The sequence below is a fragment of the Python bivittatus genome, unplaced genomic scaffold (assembly GCF_059951505.1).
Source record: "Python bivittatus isolate LINGU-HERP-01145 unplaced genomic scaffold, Pbiv_v1 ctg000610_np1212, whole genome shotgun sequence".
In the NCBI taxonomy this organism is placed as follows: Eukaryota; Metazoa; Chordata; class Lepidosauria; order Squamata; family Pythonidae; genus Python; species Python bivittatus.
In genome coordinates, this window is record NW_028277088.1 from 12,901,453 (window position 1) to 12,928,584 (window position 27,132).

The 27,132-nt window shown below is 38.2% G+C and overlaps 2 protein-coding genes across 5 annotated transcripts in view; both read right to left on the reverse strand.

The window, feature by feature from the left end:
• Positions 1-11,871: 11,871 nt before the first annotated feature.
• On the reverse strand, positions 11,872-17,415 carry LOC103057853 (gap junction delta-4 protein-like). Its single transcript, XM_025174391.2, has 2 exons — positions 15,728-17,415; positions 11,872-14,799 (listed from the first exon to the last, which is right to left on the reverse strand). Exons 1-2 carry the CDS (start codon positions 15,789-15,791, stop codon positions 13,673-13,675), a joined length of 1,191 nt encoding a protein of 396 aa, XP_025030159.1. The 5' UTR covers positions 15,792-17,415; the 3' UTR covers positions 11,872-13,672.
• A 3,032-nt stretch (positions 17,416-20,447) lies between these two features.
• The window catches only part of CCNY (cyclin Y), a 107,466-nt gene continuing 100,781 nt past the window's right edge, over positions 20,448-27,132 (reverse strand). For all 4 annotated transcript variants that reach the window (XM_088150821.1, XM_088150819.1, XM_088150822.1 and 1 more), the window contains 3 exons: positions 25,573-25,739; positions 24,371-24,533; positions 20,448-23,196 (listed from right to left, as the gene is read on the reverse strand). In XM_088150821.1, the coding sequence (XP_088006947.1) occupies positions 23,080-23,196; positions 24,371-24,533; positions 25,573-25,739 (447 nt within the window). In that variant the 3' untranslated portion in view covers positions 20,448-23,079. The remainder of the gene's footprint in view (positions 23,197-24,370; positions 24,534-25,572; positions 25,740-27,132) is intronic.

The following is a 27,132-nucleotide window of genomic DNA, read 5'->3' on the forward strand; positions in this document are numbered from 1 at the left end:
GAGGAGCCTCTTAAAGAAGTAGTTACAGGTCTGTGAGAGCCAGACATCTTGCTTGTTTGTAGGTGACCAAATACTTATTTTCCACCATGATTTGCAAATAAATTCTTTAAAAATCAGACAATGTGATTTTCAGAATTTTTTTCCCCATTTTATCTCTCATAGTTGAGGTATACCTATGATGAAAATTACAGGCCTCTCTCATCTTTTTAAGTGGGAGAACTTGCACAATTGGTGGCTGACTAAATACTTTTTTGCCCCACTGTAACAGTTGTGCTAGAGCTTTGGCTGCAAACAACTTAATTGCAGCGGGAATAAACTGCGCTCCTCTGGAAAAGTAATAGGTTTGGATGGCTAAGGCAGACCTCTGTGCGTTACGGGTTACATAGTCCAGATGGGCATTTCTATTTCCTGAGGCTTGAAAAACTATCCCTAGATATTTAAAGATTTTAACCTGCTCAATGGACTGTCCACCTAAATTCCAACTTCTTTGTTTAGGGCGTTTAGAAAAAGTAAGGATCTTAGTCTTGGTGTAATTTATTATTAATTCCTCCTCGATACAGTAATCTATAAGTGAGTTCAAAGCTCTCTTAAGGCCAATAGAGGTTAATGATAGAATTACTGGATCATCAGCATACAATAATAAGTTAATATGTCTTTGGGCTAATTTAAGGGGGTGAAACGTAGAATTACTTAAATAAGACACTAATGAGTTTATGTAATAATTAAATAAAACTGGGGCCAGTACACATCCCTGTCTAACTCCCCTCTTTACAGGTATTTCTTTTGTGCCATGGCCTTGAGTGCTGCACCTAACCTTCAATCTAGTGTTCTTGTGGATTTTAATAAGCAGCAGTAATAGGCGTTTATCTATTGTGGAATTTTTTAATTTAAGCCACAGTTTAGTTCTAGAAACAGTATCAAAAGCTGACCTAAAATCAATAAAAGCTGCGTAAAGAGATTGTCGCGATTTATGAGTGTACTTCTCAACTAAATGTTGCAGGACCAAGGCATGGTCTAATGTTGATCGTCCTGTTCTAAACCCAGCCTGTTCATCCTTTATAATATTTTCAGATTCAAGCCAATCTAGTAATTTCTCCTGTAAATGTTTGGCATACATTTTACTAATCTGGCTTAACAAACTGATTGGGCGATAGTTGGCTGGATCATCCCTTTTGCCCTTCTTATATATTGGTATTATAACGGCCAGACCCCAGTCCTCTGGTATCACAGCCAGATGATCTATTGCTGTGAAAAGTGAAGCTAACACAGGGATCCACCAATCCAGGTTATTTTGTATTACTTCAGTTGTAATGAAATCTACTCCTGGGGCTTTCCCTGGTTTAAACTGTTTGATTATATTTCTGATCTCCGAGTGTGAGACCGGGGGCCAACAGGTGAGAGAAGTCACATCCAACTCTAAATCTGCCAAGGAACTTTCTGCTTGACTATATAGGGTAACACAATATTGTTCCCATATATTGCGGCAAGGAACTATAAGTATTATCAGAAAAAGATGGAGCTACCATTCTCCAAAAGATGGCTGGATTTTTTGCACTGGCAGCCTCTATCAGGCGTTGCCAGGATGTCCATATGGCTTCCATTTTTTTTTTTTTTTTGACAGATTAACTGTTTGTACTGTTTTTTCAGTTTCACTAGCTCAGAGACTGTACGGGAGCCAGAAATCTCTTTATATAGCTTGAAATGATGATTTAAAGAATCCCAGGCTTCACAGCATTCATGGTCAAACCAAGCATGCCATGACCTTAGGTCATGCTTTATTGCAACTGGTTGTGGGGCAGTTAGCAGAGACAAGAGTGATCTAGCTCGACTGTTAAAGTTGGCCAGTAAGGTATTATCTATCTTGCCATCCACTATTGCTGAGTAAAGTGAATTTCCTGGTTCCCCTCTGATGAAGTTAGTGATTTTTACTGCTTGTTGAGAAGTCCATTTAGCACAAATGGGGCAAAGATAATCAGCCACTGCTGTAATGTGACAAGTAGGTAAAAACAACCTATCAAAGACTTTTAAACACAATGTGACAGGAAAATGGTCACTTTCTGGTCGACTAACAATTGCAAACTTAGATATATAGGGAATCAAGCTCTGTGAGATCCCTGCATAATCTAGCAGGGATGGCTTAGTATCTGCCCAGTGGGTATACTCAGCTGGGTAATCATCAGCAGTAGACCCATTTAAAATGACCAAATTCAGTTCCGTAAAGGTTTGTACAAGACAGAGCCCTCTATAGTCACTAAGGGCATCCTTAGACTGGCGACATAGGATGGGGGGAGTTATTACAGCAGGTAAAGGCTGGCAGTGAAATTTAGCAAAAAGTGATTTGTCATTTGCTCCAATCCTGGCATTAAAATCGCCAGCCAATATCAAATGAGCTGTGGGAAATACAGTCCTTAGATCTTCAACATAAATATCTATTTTGTCCCAAACATATTTAATCTCTGATCGTATATGCAGGGGTGGAATATAAACATTAACCCAAAGAAGTTGGCTCCTACTAAATTGAAGCAAAACAGCCATTGCATACCAATCTAATGGTTGTAAGTTAGTTACTTGGGCCTGCAATGAAGTAGATGTTAGAATACCTAATCCCCCACAAAGCCTCCCATCCCTGCACCAGGCACAGCTTCCAGTGCAGATGTCTCAAACCCGTCTACTAGTAAATCACCCACATGCCATGTTTCCTGGAAAAAAACTATGTCATTGCTAGAAATATATGCAATAAATGAAGGATCTCTATTCCTGGATTTCCACCCTGCAATATTCCAGGAAATAACAAACAAGGGAGTAGAATTATTTGAATGTCATTTGGCTTGATCAGACAAGGATGTTGCTGTGAGTTCTACCTGGAACACACTGGGTGGAGTACATCTCACTTCTGCACTGCCAGGTGTTGCACAAGAACAGTCAGATATTTGCATGTCCATTGATGTGGCTGTGATAAAATCCTGTGGGTGGTGAGCTGCAGAATCTGTAGTCTTCGGGGCTAGATTTACCTCTCCTGGTGGTATAATCAAATCTTCTGTGACACAGACTGATTGTTTGTACAATTGACTGTCACCGGGACATGTTGAAGGCAAGCTCTCATTTATACTGCTTTTGCATCCTTCTGCAGGGGACACAGAGATCAAATCAATTAGAGGGGCCGCAGTATCATACACTGTAGTTAAGGTTTGCTTAAAGTTCTCTAATTTCTTCAATAAGTCCTCCTGTTCACTTCCTGGCATGGCTCCAAAGATGTCAATTATTTCTGCCTCTAAAGGATCCGTTGTAATCTGCCCTCTTTCTGCATGTGGTGGCTTATCTGTGTTAGCTTCTCCCAAGGCCAAGGCTGATTTGCTAACTATACAGCTGGCTGCAGTAGCGTCCATTCCTTCTTTCTCGTTTAAAGTGCTAACAGCACCTTGATGTAATGACTCAATAAGTGGGGAAATCTGTGTTTCACGGAATACACGTCTTGGGAATATTAGAAAGGAGGACAGCATGAGTTTCATCTTAAAAAGCATGCTTGGGATTACAAATTGCTTAAATGTCAGCAAGATTCTCTTAAAGCCCATTTTACTAGGAAGCCACTCCACTGAATGTAAGTCAATTGCATAATGATGGCATCGTAATAGCTGACTTTAGGAGTAACATATGGCTTTCTTTGTACCCCACTGTCCGCTATTAAGTCTATTAAGGGCAATTTGCAGGTAAATCTGATTTGTTTGCAGCATCCGTTTGTTATGATTTTGACTTTCGACTCTTCCATGACTCAGCCATTGAGAGGCAGATTTTTGTAGGGTTTGATCTCTTTCCTCAATCAGATCATCTGTGGGGTCTTTATTTTGGGCTACAAAAGATTGAGCCTTTCTGAGTCCAAAACTTTCTGCATCAGTAAACTGAGTTAATTTGTTCTGAAAAGCCCAGGTAAATACATCAAAGGACTCTTTCAAAGAGTCCACTTTCACTTTTACTTCTGCTAGAGAGTCAAAGATTAGAAATACAGTACGCACTATCAGTGAGCTTTGCCTGGACACAAATTCTGTGGTCTCATTTCCATTTTTAGAACCCTCTTCCTGACAGTTTTTTGTTGTAACATTTGTAGTATGTGCTGCAACTGAACATACAGCTGCTTTAGAGGACGAGGCTGTTATGTCTAAGTTTCCCACAGAGTTCAATTCTCCACTAGTGGGGTAGTCCAAATCACTTTCATCTTTTGAATCCCAGTTCAGCACATCGTATCTATTTGTAATACGCCCAGGGTTTGGCTTATCTGCAACACTAATGCTAGTGTTGTCATTACTTACATTCTCATCTTCGGCCACTCTCCTTTTAAGTTCTATAAGACAGTCTATTTTTTGTTGCTTGGATGGTTTTGTCAGTGACTGCGTGCCGGAATTTATTCTTTGTCGTTTCTTCCTCTTCCCCGTGCTATTATCTGCTCTTGGCAGTAAATGATAGACAATTCTCACCCAGTTATGTTTAAAGGGTAGTCGTACACAGCTGTGTGCAAGGTGAGGTACTTAAAAAAGAATTTAGTCAGATAGTATAAAATAAAAATAAAATTTGCCAGAGCACTCCAATAGTTAGCAGCTTTTCACTTCGCCATTTTGCCACGCCCCCTAAAATAAATCAATGGCAATGAAATAAATTACCCTACAGTTATTGCAGATATTTGCAGGAAGACTTAAGTTTTTTTCAATGCACATAGTTTTGGTCCTTCCCCGTCCAAGCCCCATCGCATTCAAATGCTCATCTACACAACTGACATAATATAAAACATGGATTTCCATTCTGTGCTTCTGGCTTTTTACACTCGAGTGAAGTGTACAGTGTTATTCGTGCTCCTAACAGCCCAGTCCCAAAAGGAAAGGCCTTAAGTACAAAGGGCATCCCATGCTTTGTGAGCAGATGTCCATTTTTGCAATGGGCCCCCCAACTAATCACAGATATTTGCTGGAAGACTTTATTTGCAATGTAGATATTTGGGTCCCTCCTCCTCCAAGCTCCAGTTTACATATAGGTCTTATCCAGGGGACCACTACCATGGAGCCTGAGGGGGAAGGTACTGCTACATTCCAGAGGGTATTTCTCTCCCTCTCCATCCATCCCAAAATGTGCCTGTGCCTGTACCTGTACAGAAATTCTTTTATCTTCTTCTGAGTTTGACTGACCCACAGGCTTACTCATACAGCAGCATGCTACAGGCAAAGAAAAGGTCCTGAATAACATCAGACAGATTTGATAGGGCTCATTCCTTGGTCAAGTTGGCATTGCCTATGTTTAGGAAGTGAATAAGGGTTCATCAACAGGGCCTCATCAATGTGCTTTCCTCCCATTGCAGTGGGTCCTAGGCAAGCAAATATTCTTGCCATGCCCAGTGCTAGTCACACCAAATTCTGTTTCTTTAGGATTTGGGCACAGATGGGAATAACAACCTTATGGAAGATCTGCAGCTGATCTTCCATGAGGTTGATACTCCCTTGACTAGAGCACACACATACAACAAACAAGTAACTAGCTGTAGAGGCATGGTGCATAGCAATCAGATGGGAGAAGGCAATCCTGCAGCAAGTCAGTTAGAATCCAGCACGTTGCTAACCCTCTGAAGACTTTTCCTCCAAGTTATATGGAATGGCAGTTTCCTTCTGCTCTTCTGTGAAAAACACAAGCTTTTTCCTGGTTCACCATGATCCAGCTTCTGCCTGTCTCATCAGTAGGCTGGCAAAGTGAAGGAGGCCCCATTATGAAGACATGATCTCAAGAACAAGTCAGGAGGCAGTCTCAGAGCTGGGGCAAGAAGGCTGTGTGGATGAAGCCTAAGAGGACTAAGAAGAGACAGATGCTTAGAAGAGCTGAGCTGCTTTTCACAGTGAACAAGATGCTAACATCCTTGTGTTTTGTTCATTTTTCACCTGAGTGAAATTAGGTGAACTGCATTATGTAGAATTCTTAACATTTGAGCTTATTCTGTAATCAGAATTAGAAGCCTTTGGAGGCAGCTCACTCTATTTATTCAAAGTCTTAACACACTTTAAATGCCCCTGGCTTTTTCCTTCTTCTTCCCCCCCCCCCCACTTCAGACCACAGTATCAAATCCACCTTGTTTAATTCTCTTAGGTTCCCACGTCCTGTTCTGGATTGCATTTAAAATGCATGAACCATCAATGGAAGTTTCAGATCTGCTGATTCCAAAGGAAAAATGAAATGTTAAAAGTAACCATTTCATTTTGCACATAACTAGTCATGATAAATAAAGAGATCTTCAAATGGAACTGAAGACATTATAAAGATGGCACTAGGTAAGCATAGCTCAGAAGACTGCTCCACAGTTGAGATATACTCCTGCAAATTGATTTAAAACATATTTAAATATGAGCAATAACTACAGTTTTCTTGAGAACCTTGGCAATAGTTTCCCTTCAATTTCTTACTCAGTCACTTGCACAATTGAACAGGAAGCCAGAAATTTAGAAAGGACATTCTTTTCACCAACCAAAGGGGTTTTTGAAAGATTCCTAAAATTAACCAAAGATGATCAACATTAGTAATGCATTTAGACCAGTATAAATGTAAGGGTAAATGTAGCTAAACAAGAATAAGCATATAGTAATATTTACCCCAAATGAAAGAAAGGGGTGATCTGTCAAAACTATTTTAACAACAGAGAAATCAAAAATGATCATGATCCTGGATAAACATTTTTTTAAAGAACTAATGATTTGTACTGGCAAATACTTAGCAAGTGGCTTCATAAAATGACCTTTATATATTCATCTGTTCCTTACATTGTTTAAATTATGACTTTAATATAAGTGTTACTCAAGTGGCATAAGGCGTTCACAGCCTTTCATTTTCTATCAGCTTCGTAAGCAGTACATTATTGTGGGAAAAGATAAAAATTCTGTTCCTTCAAATAAACAATAACCATCCTTCAGTATTAATCATATGTTCTTTTATCAGGAAGTGTCACTAAATGAGTGGCGTTATGGAGTCCAACAAAATTCTAGGAAGCTATTCCTAGGATTAAACAAACCTCAACCAAAACCCATCCCAACTTAATTTTCAGAAACCAAGAATAAGAATATATTAAAAAGCAAATGAAAAAGAACATGTGCAAATCCTGACCAGGTAAAGAATATAAAATTAGAGAATCTATAGAAGTAAACCTGTCTTAGGAAATATAAACCTGACTTAGAAGAACTGGGATAGACCTGGAAATTAAACAAACATTTGGGAAGATACTGTTTGCAGGAACTTCCATAAAGTGGAATAAATCTGAATGATATGACCCAGTAACTCAGCACGATATGAAAGAGGTCCCCTTAGTTTTGGAGGTGTTGCACATATCAACTTTCTCCATTAAATTGAACAAATATGACTATTCTGGGGTGGCATCTATAATATGAGGACTGAAAAGTTACGGTGTTCTTCTGTCCAATCAACTTCTACATTCAGAGACAAGCTCAGTCTTTCGTAGCGGTGGTCCAACTGTCTGAATGACAGCAAATCAATCCAGGCTACAGAATAGTAAAGGGAAATTATTTTTTCAGTTAATAGAAATAAATAAATGTCAGATGTATTTGGTGACACAGTCAGAGGAGAACCAAATGTAAGACATAAAGTCATTACAAAAACCATACGGCTGCTTTCGTTTAGTGACAACTGTTTTGAAAGAGGGTGGTGCCAAGCTGAGAGCCACAGTGTAAGAGAAAATACCATAGCTATTTAACACTTTCACCATAAACCACTTTTCCTGCTCATTCTCTCTTCATCCACAGTGATTATATTCTTCTGAAAAGTAGACTTCACCATGGAGAAGAACAAGGGGACTAGTGGCATTTCAAGTCCTTCTCCATTGGAGTGATGCTAGTTAAGCCTAGCTTTCTGGCCTTAGGGTCAGCTCCACTGGCTGGATTTGACAGTAAGCTGAATCCTTTTCCTCACTTCTAGTCTACATGATTGTCCATGTCAAAACAATGACTACCTTTTCTGGATCTATTTCCACTCCTTTAGTGAAACAATGTGTTCCAAATATTGAATTTGCTCACCAAATAATGTCTATTTTGGTGGCTTGACTTTTGAATTAGCCTCCCTCAGGTACTCCAGAGCCACATACAATTTCTAGAATTTTAATGAAACATCAGTCCAATAATGACCATGTGATCTAAATGCCATGTAATTAGAGAAAAGAACATTTCATTCTTAACTCTGAAATTTAGTAGAAGCATTCTAAAAGTCAAAAAGCATGAGACTGAACTCATCTAAGGCTTGCCTGGCAGAAAATGATGTTTTTTCTTATTCTTCAGCATGGATCTCTACCTATCAATACCCACCAGCCATCTCTAATACAAACAACTATGGAACACAGATCAATTATATTGTCAGTAATGGATATACACCTTTGATGGCCATATCATTCAGCTGCTGGGAAGTCACAAGAGAGAGAGGAAGGGGGGAGAGACTGACATTTTTTTTTCTTAAACTACAGACCCTTGGGATGATGTGAAAGTTAAATCAGACATCTGGAAAGCAGCATGAATTCACTCCAACAAAGCAATTCATGCCATAGAGGTAACATGGTTTGCCAAAACAAGGAGGCAACTTGATTCATCTCAACAAAACAATTCAGATGACCTCTAGCCACTGTGGCCACTGCTGCCGGGAAGGCTCATCTCAGCCAAAAATTTAATCTTCTCTTTTGTGTTTATTAATAACTAATCTAGCTTTAGTGATTCAGTTTCTCTGCAATGTACAAGTACAATGTTGTTAACCTGGGGCAGAAACGTATAAATATGTGCATCACAGGAACATGCAGAGGATTTCTAGGAAAAACCTGGTGAATCCTTTATTTAAAACAGGAGAAATAATACCCATCTCTGATACTTCTCGAACAATATGAAGCAGAAAATTAAGTACAACTCTTGTACAGATCATTCTTGCTAGAACACTAATTTATAATTATTAATTTTTTTGTGTGTGTTGTAAGAAATCTGCTTCTGGGAATAGGAGGGGGGAAAAGCATTGACAAGTATAATACTTCCCTGTGATAAAATGTGTTCAATAAAGTTGATTCCTATCGTATTTCAAGGAGGAGGACTCTAGTCTAATCCTGAGGTAGGTATGTATAGGATTTCAGTCAAGGTTTCTGAAATTCAGTGATGAGATGTGGGGAGGAAGCTTCAAGGTCTTCTTCTAAGGTTCTTACACATGTATGCAAGAAATAGCATTGAGGAACCAGAAGCCTATTACTTCTGACTACTAGCTGACAACTGGTGTCAAGGAAATAAATGGACCACTGATCAATTATTAATCATTAATAATTGGAAAGTGAATGTCTGAAAAACTGTACCATATGGCTAAATGTGTGAGAGAAGTGTGTGATCTTTTAAACTGTTGAATTGGATTCAAAAAGAGACAAAATTCTTCCCTTTCCCATAAGAAAGCTGCTATTAATTAGTTAGGCTCTGTGTGAACCAGAGAAAATCCTTCCATCCAGGCATTTTCATCTGCTGTTTTTTATTTAGCTTCGTTTCATTGGTTGCAATTAGGATGACAAAAAGCAAGGAAAGTGGGGTGAGAAATCCTATAAACTAGGCAGTTCATTTGCAGTTTTGCAAGAGGATCATAGTGTAATTCCCTTACCAAACTTTCTTCTAAAGCAGGGTTCCTCAACCTTGGCCACTTGAAGATGTGTGGACTTCAACTTCAACAGCATGGCTAGCTGGGGAATTCTGGGAGTTGAAGTCCACACATCTTCAAGTGGCCAAGGTTGAGGAACCCTGTTCTAAGGGGTCTAGGCCTATGCTAACTTCTCTTCTTCTCCTGGTTTACGATGGGGGCTCATATAGTCCTCCTATGGACCACTAGGCTCCTCTGACCTGGCTAAATGCCCATGGGCGCTGTCAGGTCTACTGTGGGTTTATTTCCACCAGGGCTGCTGCCTTATACCACTCTCTTCCTAAAAGATTCCTCAACCAGTCTTGGCTTTTTTAGCATCTAGCAGCTGCTGTTCATGCTGAAGCTCCTGCTGGACCTCCTGGTAACTCACACACCCTCCACAATAGTGCAGGGTCTTTTTGGTGGTCTTACCTATTGCTCTACTTACAGCTACAGGATTTCTTTCTAGGCTTCACCCACTGAATGCTTCTGGTCTTCCAACGCCAAGTCTCTCACCCCTTCAAGGTAGTCCAGACCAGGAAACCAAAGTTATAAATGCTAATACTGCTTTTCTTATAAGGTTACAGTAACAGAATCTTGCAAGTCTGAAGGCATCTTTCCTCTCCCTGCCTTTATGTTCAGGAGAACTAAGGATGGTCAAGGCTGAGACGCCTTCTCAAATTGCATTCCTGCTTTGGACTCATATTTCTCTTATCTGACCATTGTCTTGATTGCAGCTCTTCTTCCTCAAGGTTATTCTCACAGCTCATTACAAAGTCTGTTGACTAGTCTGTTCAGATGTGCTTTCTGTGCTGGCATTCTTGGCTGCCAGGGTGTAAATTAGGAGCTATAAATCTCCCATTGGCCAGAGATGAGCAAGCTCAGGCTCTATCACAGCCACCTAAGTAAAGCAATCTTTGAAAAAGTCATTTCACAATATAGTAGTTCTCACTTAACAACCACAAGTGGGACCAGCAACTCTGTCACTAAGTGACACAGTTGTTAAGCAAGACATCATGTGACCATGACAGACTTACGCTTTCCCCTGTTCATTAAGTGAATCACCATGGTCATTAAGTGAGACATCACATGACCACAACTTGCAATTTCACTGCTGGCTTCTCCGTCGACTCTGCTTGGCATCAGAAGTGGATCTACAGGCTAAGCAAATGATATGGAAAAGGCTGTCTCACTGGACATACAAAAGAAGCTGGTTGATGTTTTAAAAATCAAAAGGGAAATATAAATAATAAACGAAGAGAGTGACCTGGATAATTTTTTATATTGGATTTACAAAAGAGGCTTGTTAAAGCTTTGAAGAATTTTGCGAGAAGGGACAAAGAAGAAATGAAAAGAAATCAAATTCTATAACATTATTTGAATGGATTAAAGCTTAAGACTATTAGAAGTAAAAGGAAGGAATATAAAGTTGGTGTATTTGATCAAGGTTCAAATAAGTTTACATTTTTATTTCTGGTAACCCTTAATGGACTTTCTGCTGACACTACTGAAAAGATGATGCTTTATGGAAGAAATCATTGGTTGTAAACTAAGAGGTGAAGAGTTATAAAAATTGAAAGCCTTCGACAATACAGTTACAAAAATTGTTTATACTTGTGATGAAGGTTGGAAGTCACTTCTTTATATATTTCTTTTTTTTTTTTTACTATATTCTTACTTTTTTTTCCCTATTTTTTTTCTTCACCTTTGCACCTTCCTTCCTTCCTTTGTAATTAAAATCCTTAATAAAATTATAGATAGATAATAGATGATAGATGATAGATAATAGATAGATAGATAGATAGATAGATAGATAGATAGATAGATAGATAGATAATAGATCTCAGAATAAGTACATTAAAACATAACACTATTATAATTTAGAAATGTCTTTTGGTGTAAAATGGTCCACTGCAAGCCGAATTCCTAGGAACTGTTTTTTTCTGCAAGCTGAGAAAACTGCAAAATCTATGAGATTATTCTGCAAGTATTTTCTTCCTTAGAGTTGATTCCTGACTCACCATCTCAGATGAACTAGAATTGCTGTCAAGATATATTTCAATAAACAAACTATTTCTTGCTATGTATATGGCACTCAGACTTTAATGATTAATGAAAGATGATAAACAGATGTAAGCATAAGCTAAACAGTTCTAAAAAATAAAGATCCCACCATTTATGCAATTTTTCATTCTGTAAATAAAATACCACTGCTAAAGAAATCATCCAAACCGGCATGCTTGCAATGGCTTCTCAACCATTAAGCAAAATCTCACATCGAAAGACTTGCACATTCCATAGGAGGAACCAAGATACATTGGGGATACATTTTCCCAATCTTTCTGTAAACGTGACCAGAGTGGTTTTAAAATCCTGCTTTTGAATAAGGGAATCAAGTCAAGTGGTTAAAAAAAGTAACTCCTTGTCATGACACTAAGCACACTTTGGCTTTACATTGTGTGTTCTGGAAAAGTAGAATTGAATAATACTTTCAATTTTGGAAGTAGGCCATCAGGATTAGGTATTAAATGACACTGTCAAAAAGGTGCAAGTTCTTTTTCTGGTGTATCATCTATCACTTTGTACACTTGTACAAGGGATTCTCATACAGTTATCTAGGAGAATAGCCAAATCAGCTCTGCTTTTGGACGCTATTTTCGTCTCTTACAGATATACCTGGATTGACTTTTTTTTGTATATGGAGGAGGGCATTTCAGGCTTCTTTCTTGGGGATCATAAAATCTATGTGTACTCCAATCCAGATCCTAAGGTAAACGCAAGCACTATGCACATACAAGAGCTTAATAATAAAGGAGGCCTTCCGTTCTCCAAGGGTTGGCTGATGACCATGCTTCTTTCACTGAAACAAATGAGGAAGCCCTATATATGCCACTGGGTAAGCACGAGAACAAATGCTTCATTGCCAGATTGGGTTATGGTACTGCCCAAAGCTCTGTCTCACGAACTGAAAAGGCACCAAGAAAAAATTAGATTGTGTTTTCAATACATTTTACCACATAACTAAGTTTGCACTTATCTGCTTATTTTGCAATCCTTCAAGTCATTTCTGTTATTCCAAGGCCAGAGAGAGGCGATACGGTAAAGCACTGAAGACCTTAAGATGTCTTGCTCAACTTCCTTTGGGATTCCGGTATTTCAGCAGAATAAATTCTGCTGACTTAGTCTGGACTAAGATTTCATGAAAAACATAACATAAACTTCTTAGAATGGTGAATTTGCATCTGAAATCAACACCTGCCAGATGTTTTCTTCTTTTTTAGGTACCAAATGGCTTGAACCAGAAATCTGTTCAGATTCTTGCACCTCACTTAATTATGCAAGATGAAGAACAGCATTCTCTCCAGATTTTCACCCTACTATAAACATAGAGGTTTTCTGGATTCAGAATTGAGACTTTGTATGGAATAAGGCATATTATCCCAATGATTGGCAGCCCCCACACAGCAACTGTAACCATGTGAGAACACACAGAAGAGGACTTTCAATGGGGAATCTTTTGTTTACCAATGGTTGCAGCTTGGCCCTTTTCTTCAGGCAAAAGGCCACAATGAGCAGGGTGGTAACATCATATTGGGTGGGGCCATGATTGCAGTGGGTCGTACCACGATACAAAAGAAATGTCAACATTTTCCCCTTCCATTTAAAAATATTTTTTCTATTATTTCCCATTGTTCTCCTTTAAAACAATGACTTTAAGCAGTTTCTCATTCTAACAGTGAGAAGGAAATGTACTGCTTAAATTCTGTAGCATATGATAAATACATAGCAAACAACAGAATAGCAACCCTGGTGCCACAGAGAATCTCCGAGTGTCTCTGAGTAGTTGTTTTACCCCATTCCAAAAACTCATCTAATATTGAAGTACAGTTACAGTATATTCAGGAAACACACTCTTCCAAGGCTCTCCTTTCAACTAAAGAATTTAATGGTAATGACAGCATGTTTAATTTTGTGATCCTGAGATTTTTTAGCTACTATATTGCTTCCTGGCTTTCTACACCCATTCAGATTTTTTGGATTTCGAATACTCAGAACTACTGCAGACAGATTCCATATCAGACGTCTTTCTCTCCAGGGTAGAATAATGAACTGAGGGTTTGTCGTAACTTGCAGATGAATGAGACCTATGATGGCACATCTCCTGGGATTTAAAAGCCAAGGGTTCTTTGATAAAGCAAGACTGCTGCCCGTGTCTTGATTGCTCATATGGATTCTCCTGCTGTTTGGTTTCATTAAAAAGCAGACCTTGATTGGCAGATTCATTACATAGCTTATTACGGTTACTGTTGAGATGAGAGCCAATTGTCTGCGGAAGGGTCATTGCAGCTGGAAAAGGAGAGTCTTCTGTATCCTCACAAGCAAGCAAGCATTTTCCACCACCATCAGGGATGGCCATGCTTCCATGATGAAGTAAATCTTTGCCTGGACTATCTTCTTTGAACTTCTGCAACAGAAGCTTATTTCTCTGATTTCTTACAGCACTGGTTCGCAAAGCAAAGACTAGGTCAACAAGGCTAAGGAGAAAGGAGAAGCTACTGAGTCCCCAGATGAAAAGCATCATTATGGACTTCTCAGTCGGTCTGGAGATGTAGCAATCAACAAAACTTGTGCAAGGGAAGTGGTCACAAGAAAAATGCTTCGGAACAAAAAATCCAAAGAGATAATAATGACCAGTTCCAAAGCCAGCCTCTATCAATATTCTCAGAATGAGATGAACAACGTAAGCCCTGGAAAAATTCAGGGCAGCCATTTCATTTGTCCTACCACTTTTTCTCTTTCTTGCTGCACTTTTGAAGGACTTCTTTGTAATTTTGTAGCCAGATAAAGTCTTGATTTCTTTGTACTGAGAGTAAGGGGAGGAAGAGGGCTTTACAACCTGCCTGACCACACTGTGCGATACACAGACACCAAAAACAACATAAGGAAGGAGGACAGACACACTCTGAATCAGCCAGAACCGAAAATGCGATACTGGAGCAAAGAGGTCATAACACACATTGGAGCATCCTGGTTGCAATGTGTTGCAGATGAAGCGTTCCTGCTCATCTTGGTAGAGAGGGTAGGCTGCTAAGAATATCACCGTAAGTCTCAGGAGGATCACAAGTGTTAACCAAATCTTTCCTAGAAAGGAAGAACAAGAATGGAAGGATTGTCAATTAAAGGGCAGCAGTTGTACAACAAATAGTTGTAAGAGTTTGGTACAAAAATACTAGCTAAAAATGAACATCCTCAGGAGAAAGTTTGAGGCAGCTCTACAGTTGATAGTTATCAAGCCCAAGGAAGGAGTATTAGAGAGATATTTAAGACATTTTGGTACATGCTCATATCTTAGTCCTCCTTAGTGTCTAATCTGGGAAATTCAATTGTTGGATGGAAGGAGCGGATGAAAATATTTATTGTGAACAAATTTTTAAAAAGTGAACAAAACATGAAGTTTATACATTTGGGAACATTTATCATTCCCACTCAATGGTAAAACAAGTCTGTGATGACCTTAGAAATGTCTTCTTTAAAACACTTCTATATCCCAAACTGAAACATCAATAAGAATGCTCATGGATTCACCATTACTAGTTCCAAAAAGGTGCATTTTCCAGAAGAGGATTAACAACAGTCAAACATTTGGCCTGGCACAAATTCTAATTGAAAAGGAAAAGCATACATTAGCTATCTGTCCCCAAAACAAAACTGGACCTGTTCAGAATGTTTATTGTAAACAGGTTATTTGATTTTTAAGTGCATTTGTTTAAAAAAAAAGATAAGGCATTTTTTAACTGGTAGATCACCAAACCTATAAAGGAACTAATAACTATGGTGGAAAAATACCCACTCATTCATTCAGATAACTCATTATTACAATCTCTACTTTGCACTGTTCATATTATGTTAACACAGGTTTAAACAAGTTATTGTGCATGACTTAATAAGACCCTGTCCTTCAATCAACCTCACCATATCAAGTTAAAGTAATGGCTGAAAAATTAACTAATCCTTCAAATAGCTAAATACACATACTCACCCCACAAATAATCTAGTCTTACGTACTCACCTATAATCGTCACATTGTAGCTTAGAGCAATGATGAGAAAGCTGAATGCGTCCGAGTACTCCATGCTGAAGACTGGCTGCAAGACTCCCCAATGACTGAATCTATAACAGGAATCCCTGCATTTTCAAAAATGACAGAACTCTACATGGAGAGAGCAAAAATGATAAGGAAAAGTACTGAAAAGATGGCCAGAGAGAGGAATGAAACAGAGCTTCACAATTCTGCAGAGAGGAGCCAGCCTGCCTTCCTGTCAAAGCATAGCTTAGGACATTTGTTGCTCTCACCTCTGCCCCAACAACTGCACAAAGACAAAAGGCAACAGGAATTATCTTTGCCATTGTCAGCTTTCCTTACCCTCTTGGGGGCATTCCAGGTTCCTAAAATTGCTGGGATACTTTGGTGATCAAAGAGAAATTGAGAGGAGAAGAAATAATAGAACTAGCTTTGTTCGCCTGGGCGATAGAAGTGAGTATCACAAGGAAAGAGGATATAGGAACACCAGCTGCCAGCGCTCCTGATATTTTCTTTGTATCGGTCAAAGTCCTTGAAACAGATATGAAAGACAATTCCCCAAAGCCAGTTGGATTAAGTGTTGAGACACAGAATTCATGGATGTCTCTGCATGTTTCTTTTTCCATACATAAGAAATGGCTTCTTCTCCTCCCAAAGAAAAGCTCTAAGCTAGATGATACATAACCTGCCCGTCATTAGGAATGTGCAAAACATTCTGGATTTGAAACATTTTGAGCCTGAAACACTCTGCTCCAAATTTGAAACAGCTGTTCTGACTATCCCAGAAGTATTTCAAGCTTGAAAAATCTGTTTTAAATTCAAAACAGATTTTGCGTTGTTTGAAACACAGAACATCTCCAGAATGACCAGAACAGCTTATCTGAATTCAGAACAGAATATTTTAAAATAAAAAAAATGACATCACCTGACCCAACATTTCCAATATTAGATAACCCACATTTTAAGAACAAGGAGGAAGGGTTTTGTCTACATTCTGAGTATTGATGTTTTTTAACTTTGGTGTTGGAGAAGATTCCTGATAATACCATGGACAGCCAAGAAAACAAACAAATGGATCATTGAACAAATCAACCCAGAGTTCTCACTTGAGGCATAAATGGCCAGGCTTAAATTAACTTACTTTGGACACATTATGCAAGACCTAGCTCTAATGCTGAGAAAGGTGGAAGGAAAGAGAAGAAGAGGATGACCAGCAGCAAGACGGATGGATTCACTTACAGTGGCAATGGGTGCACCATTGGAAGATCTGAAAGACCAGGTTAGGGACAGATCATCATGGAGAAACGTTATCTATGCGGTTGCTAAAAGTCGACAGTAATTTGACGGCATATAATCATACAATCAATTCTGAGTGCATTCATTACTTCATCCAGAGTCCTAGTAATAGCCAAGTCTTTTCTCCAGACATCTTTTTTAGTCACACTGACTGGTATATTATTACAACTTGTAATTTGGAACTGGAGCAAAATTAGTTGGTCTGTACCTGCTGGGGTGCTTAGTTGATGGGAAAGGTAATACCTAGGACTGAACAGAAACTGGCAGGCTGAAGCAAGGGGTATTTCTCCTAGGGAAAAATACAGGCATTATATTAAATATGGATTGCATTTAAACATATGGTGTGCTCAATGTTTATTAAAGCAAACCAAAAGATGAAAGTTATTTTATTAGTTCCTTCTATACATCCATAGCAGGCATACAAACTCTTCTGAGGCAATTTAAAGTATTTAAAATACTTTTATCAAAATAAAATAATAACAGATAAGAGGTAGAGGTGATAGATAAAACTACTCTTCGATAAAACCAAAGACTTAATAATACAGATTTTTGGTTTCATACCCAATATTGCTTCGAGTCTCTGTTTTACAGAAGTAAAAGTAGAGTTACTCATCACATTTGTGGAATATCACAAGTCATATACAACTAAAAGCACTGTTTCCGTCTCTTCCAGTTTACCCCACTAAGGACAAAGGTGATTTGCAGTATTTTAGATCTGGGTTTCTGTTACTAATGTTCACAATGAGACATAATTCATTTTTCCATTACAGAGTCACATCTGACATCATGCACATTTGTTTTAGGAAAAGAACCTGTAATTGAGGCAAAATGATCAAACTTTGCTTTTTATTAATGTTAGCAACAAGTCTTAGTGTAGCACATCCTTCTAACTTGTACACAAGTGACTGATTTTCACTTGCTGGAGGACAGAGTTGATCTTAAATAGTAATGCACACTATTTTGTGTGTGAAAATAGGAGCTAATTCATTAATGAGAGAACTTAATATACATCAGCCCTACTTTCTCATTCAATCTCAAAGACTTCAGTCATATAGAAATGAACTAGGAAAGACCATACACTGGCTGAGTTGCTGCTGCACTCACAATCCAGAGAAAACATGGAAGCATGATGTGTTAACCCAATATTTCTAGAAGTACTTCAAGGATGAAGTCAGAGTCTTCTCCAGTGTAGTGTCCTTCAGATGTAGGGGGTCTATAATTCACAGAACATGCAACCAACATGGCCAACCCAACAAAGAATTACATCAGTAAAGATTCTAGTCTAAGAGCACAATCATATTTAGAAGTTAAGTCCTACTGTGTTCAATGGTTATACACAGCAAAAATTTTGGAAATTCAGAAAGAAAAAATGAATGGTGGTAACATAAAAATCTTCAGTCCAGTGCATTTAACAATGAATATACATATCATGATAAACGTGATCACAAGAACACATAAATGAACAACAAAAAACCCCTCACCCTTACAAACATGCACAATTTCCAGTGCGATAAACCATAGAGCTTCTACTGTACTTCAGCTTCATTTTTAATTATTTTTCATGATTCACTAGTCTGTAGGTAGATGAGGCCTCCCAAACATATTGCTGCGCTTGAACATTTACAAATCATCCATTCTTTTGGCAAGGGCTATTTGTTGATACACACATCGAAAGGCAGAACTACAATAAGAATGTTTTATACATTTGGAACCTTCTCCATTGGAATCTGTTAAAAAGACAGAAGTTCAATGCAAACAGTAGTTACTTCGTGAGGAAACTGTTTGGTGTGTTTTTCATCTCCTGTGGTCAAGAGATAGAAGCACTGAATGCTGGCAGTGATAGACACAGGCTCAATTATTGCCAAGAAGCCAAACCCCAAAAGATGAAGGTCAACAAACAGGATGCCCCAAAACAGGTTTGCTTGCCATAAAATTCTATTTTTCCCCAATTGGTCTTTTCTATAGACGGGAACTGTGCCTGTGGATCTTAGCAAAGAAACTCTGCTACTTGCTCAAAGAATTCAAAACAGGGTCCATTACTGCTTTGACTTTTGTTAAAGATTGAAAGATGGAGAATGCAATGTAAGAAGATAAATTTGTTCCAGATGTAAAATCATTGTCTTCCACATTTGCTGGGAGCAAACCTGACTATTTAACCCCTAGTAAATTTGTGTCTTGTAATGATTAGCAAGAATGAAACCTGGCTAGCATTTGTCCTTTCCCAGAAAACAGGTTGCACCTTTTTTCTGAAAATATACAAGGCAGTAGAATTCTACCTTTTTTAAAAGTTTAACAAGCCTTTAAAACAAATATATGAGTGTGTATATGTGTGTGCGCGTGTGTATTTGTGCATTTTCCTCCTCTGTTTCCTGCCCTCATTATTTCTATCACTTTAGTTATTTTCCTTAGGTCTTATTTTCCTTTTTGATGAGGGTATTTTCATTTCTTTAATGAAATAGATACACTCTTAAAATAAGAGGCATGACTGAAGCAGCACTCGGCTCTTCACAAATTAAAGACTTACTGCATAATTTTTTAGAATGGAAAAATTATCTCACAAAGGAAGTACAATTCCTATATATCCTTTGAATCTTATCTTAACTTTTCCTAAGAATTCTCAATTTTAAAATCCACAGAGAAGCTGCCTGGAAGTCTATATACCCTTCTTCCCCCCTCCCGCAGTCTTTCATCCACTCGTGTCTATTCCAGCTTTACTGCTGAGGTAGAAATATCTACGACAGAAACGAAATGGGGAGAATCCTGTGTTTGTCTTGAGCCTCAGATTACACTGTCAATTGTTTTCCCAAACATATTCTAATTTTGCTTGCCATGGAGGTGGCCTCAGAGCCCAACCTGGAATGAACCTGCTTTTTCAACCCTTGGGAATTTTATTCTGCTGTCCAATGATTTCTGACATTTCACCAGAGTGTCCGTGTACATTTTCATGATGTTTTTACAGCCATCAAAGTTATTACTGAGCAATACCTTGTGGCATGATTTTTTTACAAGATCTCTCAATATGCAGAAAGCTCAGCCCAGAGAAGAATTGATCACTGCATTAATATCTGTCCTGCAAAGACCATTTGCAGCAACTTTTTCGAAAAATAGACGGGGGTTCCAGCAATATTTAATTAGGCATATTTACAAATCGAATTCATTAATCACTTAATTGAACATATGAGCTAAGAATGGTTTGATTTGGGAATGAGAGAAATACAATTTTGTACTTACAATATACTAAGCCTTTTCGGAAACCCATGGGAAGAGCAAAAACATGGTCTTTTTCTGCAATTTTTGGCAATGCCAAAAAATAAATGATTTACAGAACTATTCTCATAATAATTCTATTTTTAAAGAATTGTTAAAAGTAATGTAGCTTGCAAGAACGTAATATTAATAAGAAAACCCCACATTTAACAGATTTCCTTTTTTTTTAATTTTTAGTGCAAGAAACATAACCAAGTTAAATCACAGAATCAGTACTAATTGAAGAATGTGGAAAATTCTCCTATACAGAGGTAGAACCCAGTGCACAAAGCTAAAACGAGATCCAACAGTCTAAACAAGACTGAGCAAGGTTTTATGGAATCCACTTGAAATCTTAAGTATCAGACTGTATGTACATACATACAATAAACAGACTATACAATCTTTAAAGTTGTTTAATAAACTTCACAAAATTAGAGTAAATGCATTGAAAACTTTACACAACGCAAACTTTTCTCTCTTTCGATCTTCCCCTTCCTTAAGTCAACCTGCCTAATGATTTTTTGCTGGAAAAAAACTATTCTGCAAAGTATTGATAAAGGGATTTTTTAAAACAATCATAGATCTCGTCTACTTCAATTTAAAAGTGGCAGTTCTTTCTCTGTTTGCTGCTTTCCTGAAATTCAAAGACACTTAAAAAAAAAACCATTAAAGAAAAGGGCAAAGGAGTCCTTTACCTTTAATCTCCTTTGTTGATCCCAGGCCTTTGAGGGCAGGAACATGTTCCTTCTCCCAAAATTGAGCCACGTGAATGTGTTCTTTCATGAACATAGGGGAGTCTTGTCATCTATATGTAAACTATCCATAATCATGGTTTTAAGGCTTAATGGGAACTGAAAAAAGAATCAATATGTTTGTCTCCCTAGAGCTACCACTGAAACTTATGGGAATAATGCTGGAGTTGACTGATAGATGTTTCTCCTGTACAAGCCCCCTATGAAATGTCTGGAAGGTATGAAGCACAAGGGGATCCTGGAACAGCAAGGAGATGCAGGAGAAATTCCTGGTGAAATATGCTTTCTCTGTTTTGCTGAAGCAATACACAAAAAGCAAGATCAACCTCATTGAAAGATCCTTTTTTGCAGTGTGTGTGTGTGTGTGTGTTCGTTGCACAGAGGAACATGATGAGTGAATTCCACAGTCATGAAACTGAAGCTGATTTTGGCTGGTTGGTTGGTTTTATTTATGCTAACATGGCACCTTTCTCCAATGTGCAAATTCAATTATTTGTATAGAGCACAAGTACTTTTATATTTACGGTATTCGACTTGCTTATCCCATTAAAAGATAGGAAGGGTGGGAACCAGTAGTAAAAAAAAAAAAAGTACAAAATAATCAACAAAGCAACCAAATTTTCTTCACAGTTTGCATTTTGTTTAAATTCCTATAAGCACCTACACTGAAAAACTCATTTTAAACAGTTTTTATTCCAAAACCTAACCTGTGACAAAACACTTTGTTTTTATTACACGCACACACACGCCCATACATGTGTGTGTATATGTGTGTGTGTATTATACACACACACATATAATTCTTCCTCTTTTCTTCTTCTTCCATGGACCCTTTTTCCACGAGAACAAAAACTTTTTTTTTTACATTTTTTTTTCTCTTTTATATAAACAGATTGGTTTCCATTTAAAGTAAACATATAAAAAACTTGAGGCTATTGCTTGCAACATTGAATCAGGAAGTGAAGAAAATCAACTATTTGGGCCGTACAAAAGAAGATTCTCACTCTCACTCTTTCTTTACATCTCTCTCCCTTGACTCTACCTAATCTCTAAACGCTAAGAAAATCTTGTAAAAGGACTACTGTATCTAATGCAGATGTCTCCAAGTTGGCCCAACCTTCACTGTCACCTGAATCCTTCCAACAACCATAACTTTTACAGTAAGGAAAAATAAACCCATCTCAAAAAAGGTAGAAAGGCACCTGCAACCAAATACACTACAAAGCACCAGTACTGACAATGCACCTCGTGGGCAGCATCATGGAACCGGTCGCTATAAATTAAAAAAAAAAAAGGGGTGGGGGGTGGGTGGGAATGAATTATGATCAATCACCTGATCTTGTATACTTTGGGTTCAGCACTGTAAATCAATCCGTTTCCCCAAAAATACAGTAAAAGCACACAAGAAACGACGATATGCATAAGAATTAAGGGAAGAAAGCTAATAAAACAGCTTATGAACAAAAGCACATCAAGGTGTGGGACAGAAGAAACAGACTCTCTAATCAGAGGCTCATGTTGTGCTACCACAGGTACGGCCTTCTCCATGGTTGCTACAGAAGAGAAAACAACCTCAATCAAAGAGCAAAAAAGTATGCGAAACCGGGGAAAACCAAGAAGATATTGAAGAGGATGTCAAACACATTCAACTTCTTTCTTGTAACACTTCTTCCGACCTTCTTTCATGATTTTGGTTTTCATGCCACTGAAGGACCTTTTCTTCTTCTTCCTCCTCTTTAATGATGCTCGTATTGGTTTCTGATGTCTCCTTCTCTAAGCACATGTATGTATTTGCCTTCTCCCCACCAAAAAGGAGAGGAGCTGTAATAAACAACAAAACAAATCTTCTTCCAAAGTTCCTTCTCACCAATCCCTATATTTATTCTTGTGTGCTACACAAAAGGGGAGGCACTGTAAAGGCAGATCTAAAAATAAGGAAAAAGAAAAAGAAAAAAAGAAAAAAAAATCACCCAAACCAACCCTCCCACCCAAAGTTGATGATAGAAACAGTACTTCTAGAGTTTTCTATTTCAGACTTCACTGTTAGGAGATAATAGCAGGAGACCACCTAATTACGGTCAGATTGTCCGAACTGACTGACCGTTTCTTTGCAGATTTCCTGAAGTCCTTATACTTGTCTTCACACAAGCGAGAAATGGCCTGTAGGAGAATGGAGAGTGAAGAAGGTCAAACATATGATTTAGTGATAATGATTGCTAGATATTATGCCTGAAACCTCCACATCCAAAGTAGGTACTCTACCATTAGGGCACATCCACTGTATGTCAAGACTGTGGTACCTGAAGCAAAACATACTGTTATAACACAAATTCATGAGAACCAGTGCTGGACTAGGGTTAAGGTATTGGACTATGGTTAAGGTATTGAACTAGGACCTGAGACACCCAGATTCAAATCCATCCCTCAGTCATGACAGCTGATTGGATGACTTTGGGCCACTCAAACTCTTTCAGCCCAACTTATCCCACAGGAAGAAGCAGAGGATGGAATGCTATGGATGCTTCCTTGAGCTCCCATAGGAATGGTGGGATACAAATCTATCAAAGAAATCCATGTTCCCTTTCTCAAGGTCATGAGAAAAAAGCTGAGGATCCCCAACCTCTTTGCAGTCCTGCATTAATGCATCATGGTTACTTGGTTTAAACTCTGTAAAAGTACTTTTAGACAGTCTACTTAATAATCCTGGATATAAATGAATCAGTAAACTGTTGCCAGAAATATTAAGAGAAAGGATGAAAATATGACATGCTTTTTCTCATGTTAAACTTGATTTATATATAGCTACGTTCTTACTTTTTTTTTATTCTGTTCTCCTCAGACACCCTGTCTAACCCAAGTATAACCATGTTATAGCTAAGCAAGTCATTCAAACTTGCCATTTCTGATAACCTGGAGGGTGCAACATGGAATCAGTGAGAAACTCGGCCCTACTTACTGTGCATTCCTGAGAACTTCAGGATGCAGCACAGGGATTTCATCAACTTTTCTGATAGTCAAACATTTTGGAATGTTATATAAATGGCTGATGGGATAAACAGGGCCGAGTAAACATCTGATTATGTTCAGCCAGGTCTTGACTCTTTCTACACAATCCCAGGAGTGCCAAAATCTCTACACAATTTGGGAAATGGGATTGGAGTAGAGAATAATGGATAGTATCTTTGAAAAAACTGCCAAGGTAGCAAATTAGCAAAGATCAACACTTCCTGGTGGTAACAAATGAAATTGTAATTCACTGGATACATTTGGGAATTGTAAAATAAAAGGAGGTCTCATTGTAATGTTCAAAAGGTGAGATGATCAAGAGCCTTACCTCAAGTTTGCATGCCCTTTCTCTGCTGAGGGGCTCTAGAGGAAAGCTCAGATTGTTTGCTTCTGCCAAGGAGCGCAAATCAAAATAATACTTAGCATAAACACTCGAGGGAACATTGATGTTGAACTGCAGCAACTCAAGGAACTGGCGTTCCAACTCATTCCTGAGAAATAAAGAACAGAACAAATACAAAATTATTAATGACCTCGACTCGAAAGAGGCTGAGCTGAGTGAAGGAATAAAATGTAGTAGGCTTGTCATAGCCATCTCTTAGAAACTTGGGACTTTCTTTGTTTTGTGTATCTTCCTTATATGTTTAGATCAGTGTTTCTCAACCTTGGCAGCTTGAAGATGTGTAGACTCTCAGATGTGTAGACTCAACTCTCAGAAGATGTGTGGACTTCTACCCCCAGAATTCCCCAGCCAGCCATACCGGCTGGGGAATTCTGGGAGTTGAAGTTCACACATCTTCAAGTTGCCAAGGTTGAGAAACACTGATCTAAACATATAAGGAAGATACACAAAGCAAAGCAAGTTTGATGGAAAAGATGTCTTTCTTTATCACTAATCATATAATGTTATGGAATATTGCACTCTTTACTAGAGTCATACCTATCCTTTTCTTACTTATGGTTTACTGGAATTGACAAGTTTTTGTTTGTTTACTTATGGAAAGGTTAGACATAGATTAAGTTAGTTAAATTCATCTCATTATGACCTAAATCATAATTCATTTATCCCACAGAATCGAAATTCAGCTTAATTTGTTTGGATCTAACACGGTTTCTATCTTGAATTTTTATTTATAAGCCACTCTTCCAGGAAATTCCTCCAAAAGTAAGGCAACATGCCTAAAATGCCTATCAAAACAATGATCAATCCAATTTGTAGCTCATGATAGCAATAGCAATAGAAAGATTTTGGACTTACAGAATCTATATGATGAGATGCATGTCAAGTCTGGGATAGGAATCTCCAGCCCTCTTTTATTAATTAGTCCATGCAGGGGGAGTCTCCCTGAAAGTTTGAATCTCTTCTTCCCTGGCTATCCTTCTTCCCAGACTAAGCTGCCATTTATTAGATAAGCCACTGCTGTGTATGTCTAGAGATTCTCTTCTTTCTCAGCTTCCTCAGAAACTTTCCCATTGCATCAGTTAACAAACAAGGAAACAAGCAAATAGGGGACTGAACAATAAACTCACATGTCTTCAACTGTGATATCTTTCAGAATCTGACAGTAGTCCACATTCCACACAGCCTGGTCATCCCAAACTTTGGATGCAAGTAGGATTGCACCAAGCACAATTCTTTTCCAGTTTGCTGGACAAATATCTATCTCTGCATATGTTAGCAGTCTTTCAAGATATACCTGAAATGACACATCAAGGTAAGAGTTCATTGCACTTCTCTAGCTGAACAGAAATAAGAGGAGGAGGAAGCTCAATTACACCCTCCTGCCTGAGTGATCTTTAAATGGAAAAAGGGTTGAAAACATTGTTTCTGGTTGTACCACCAGATAAATGATATGTCACAGTTCATTAACAACAGCCACTTATGTTCAACTGTAATCTCTAGCTTTTATTGCAAATTTTTGTTAATATTGCTGACTTGGTGTAATAAACCACTTTTAAAAATAATCAGCATAATGACTATTTTAAAGGCTTTACTCTAGCATGAGTTTATCACAGACCAGGTTCTGAAGTGGATTTGACCACTAGCTGATCTGTTAAACTCCTATATTGAAAATACCTGAAAATCAGCGAAGATGTTAATATAATCAACATTTAGGTGATTAAAGAGTGGTAGGCAGTATTGGGGCGGGGGGTGGGGAAATCTAACAATGCAATTAAGAAAAGCAGCTGAGAAAGTGAATTGCTTGATTTCATCAAAACAATGACAGCAGTGTTGTCATGTACAAAACGGGCAAGGCTTGCGTCATGATGCTGCAGTACTGCTTTCATCATTCTTCTCCCCCTTACCTCTCCATGGGCACCACTGTTTTGCCCATTGGCATTCCCCACAGCTGCATGCTTTCATTCCACCATGCACAAGAAGTAACTATATTGCAAAGCGAACTATAAGGCTACATGCTTAAATAAAAAAATTGTACTGACATTGGATCAGCGCCAACAAAAATGAATGTTGACCTCTGGCCACATGTTGGATCAATACTGCTGTCATCCAGGAAAGAGTATTAAGACTATACACATAGCCTCTATTCCTCATTAGGTTTGGTCAGCCTATCCTAACATTGTGTCATCAGATGATTTAGGTGTACTGCTCCCAGAGTGTCCAGTAAACTTGCCTAAGAATCATGCTAACTTGAATTCACTAGTTGAAAAGATCTGGATAGCATGAAATCTGAAGGAGGCCGGGTCAAGGTTTAGTGAAGGATACAAGAATGATGGGAGGTTCTAAATAAAGAACAGACCAATTTTTGGTAGTGTCTAGAGTTGGGAAAAAATGAATATGGAAGAAAAGAAAATCAGCAAAAAGAATGTGAGTGAAAGTAGAATGACTACCAGAAGAGAATGTACAAGCCCTGTATGGAAAGTATAACAGGAGACAGATTCATCTCCCAATGTAATGAACAGAGAGTGAATATAAGGAAAGAACAATGGCTGGTTTTGTATTTCCAGGACTCTATAAGGAGACAATTTTATTGTACAATAATACAGCTTCAGAAACCACAGGTAAAAGCACAAAACTAATATCTTCATTTTGTTCCACTCCTGATTTTCTTGCAGCACTTGTCTGAAGAA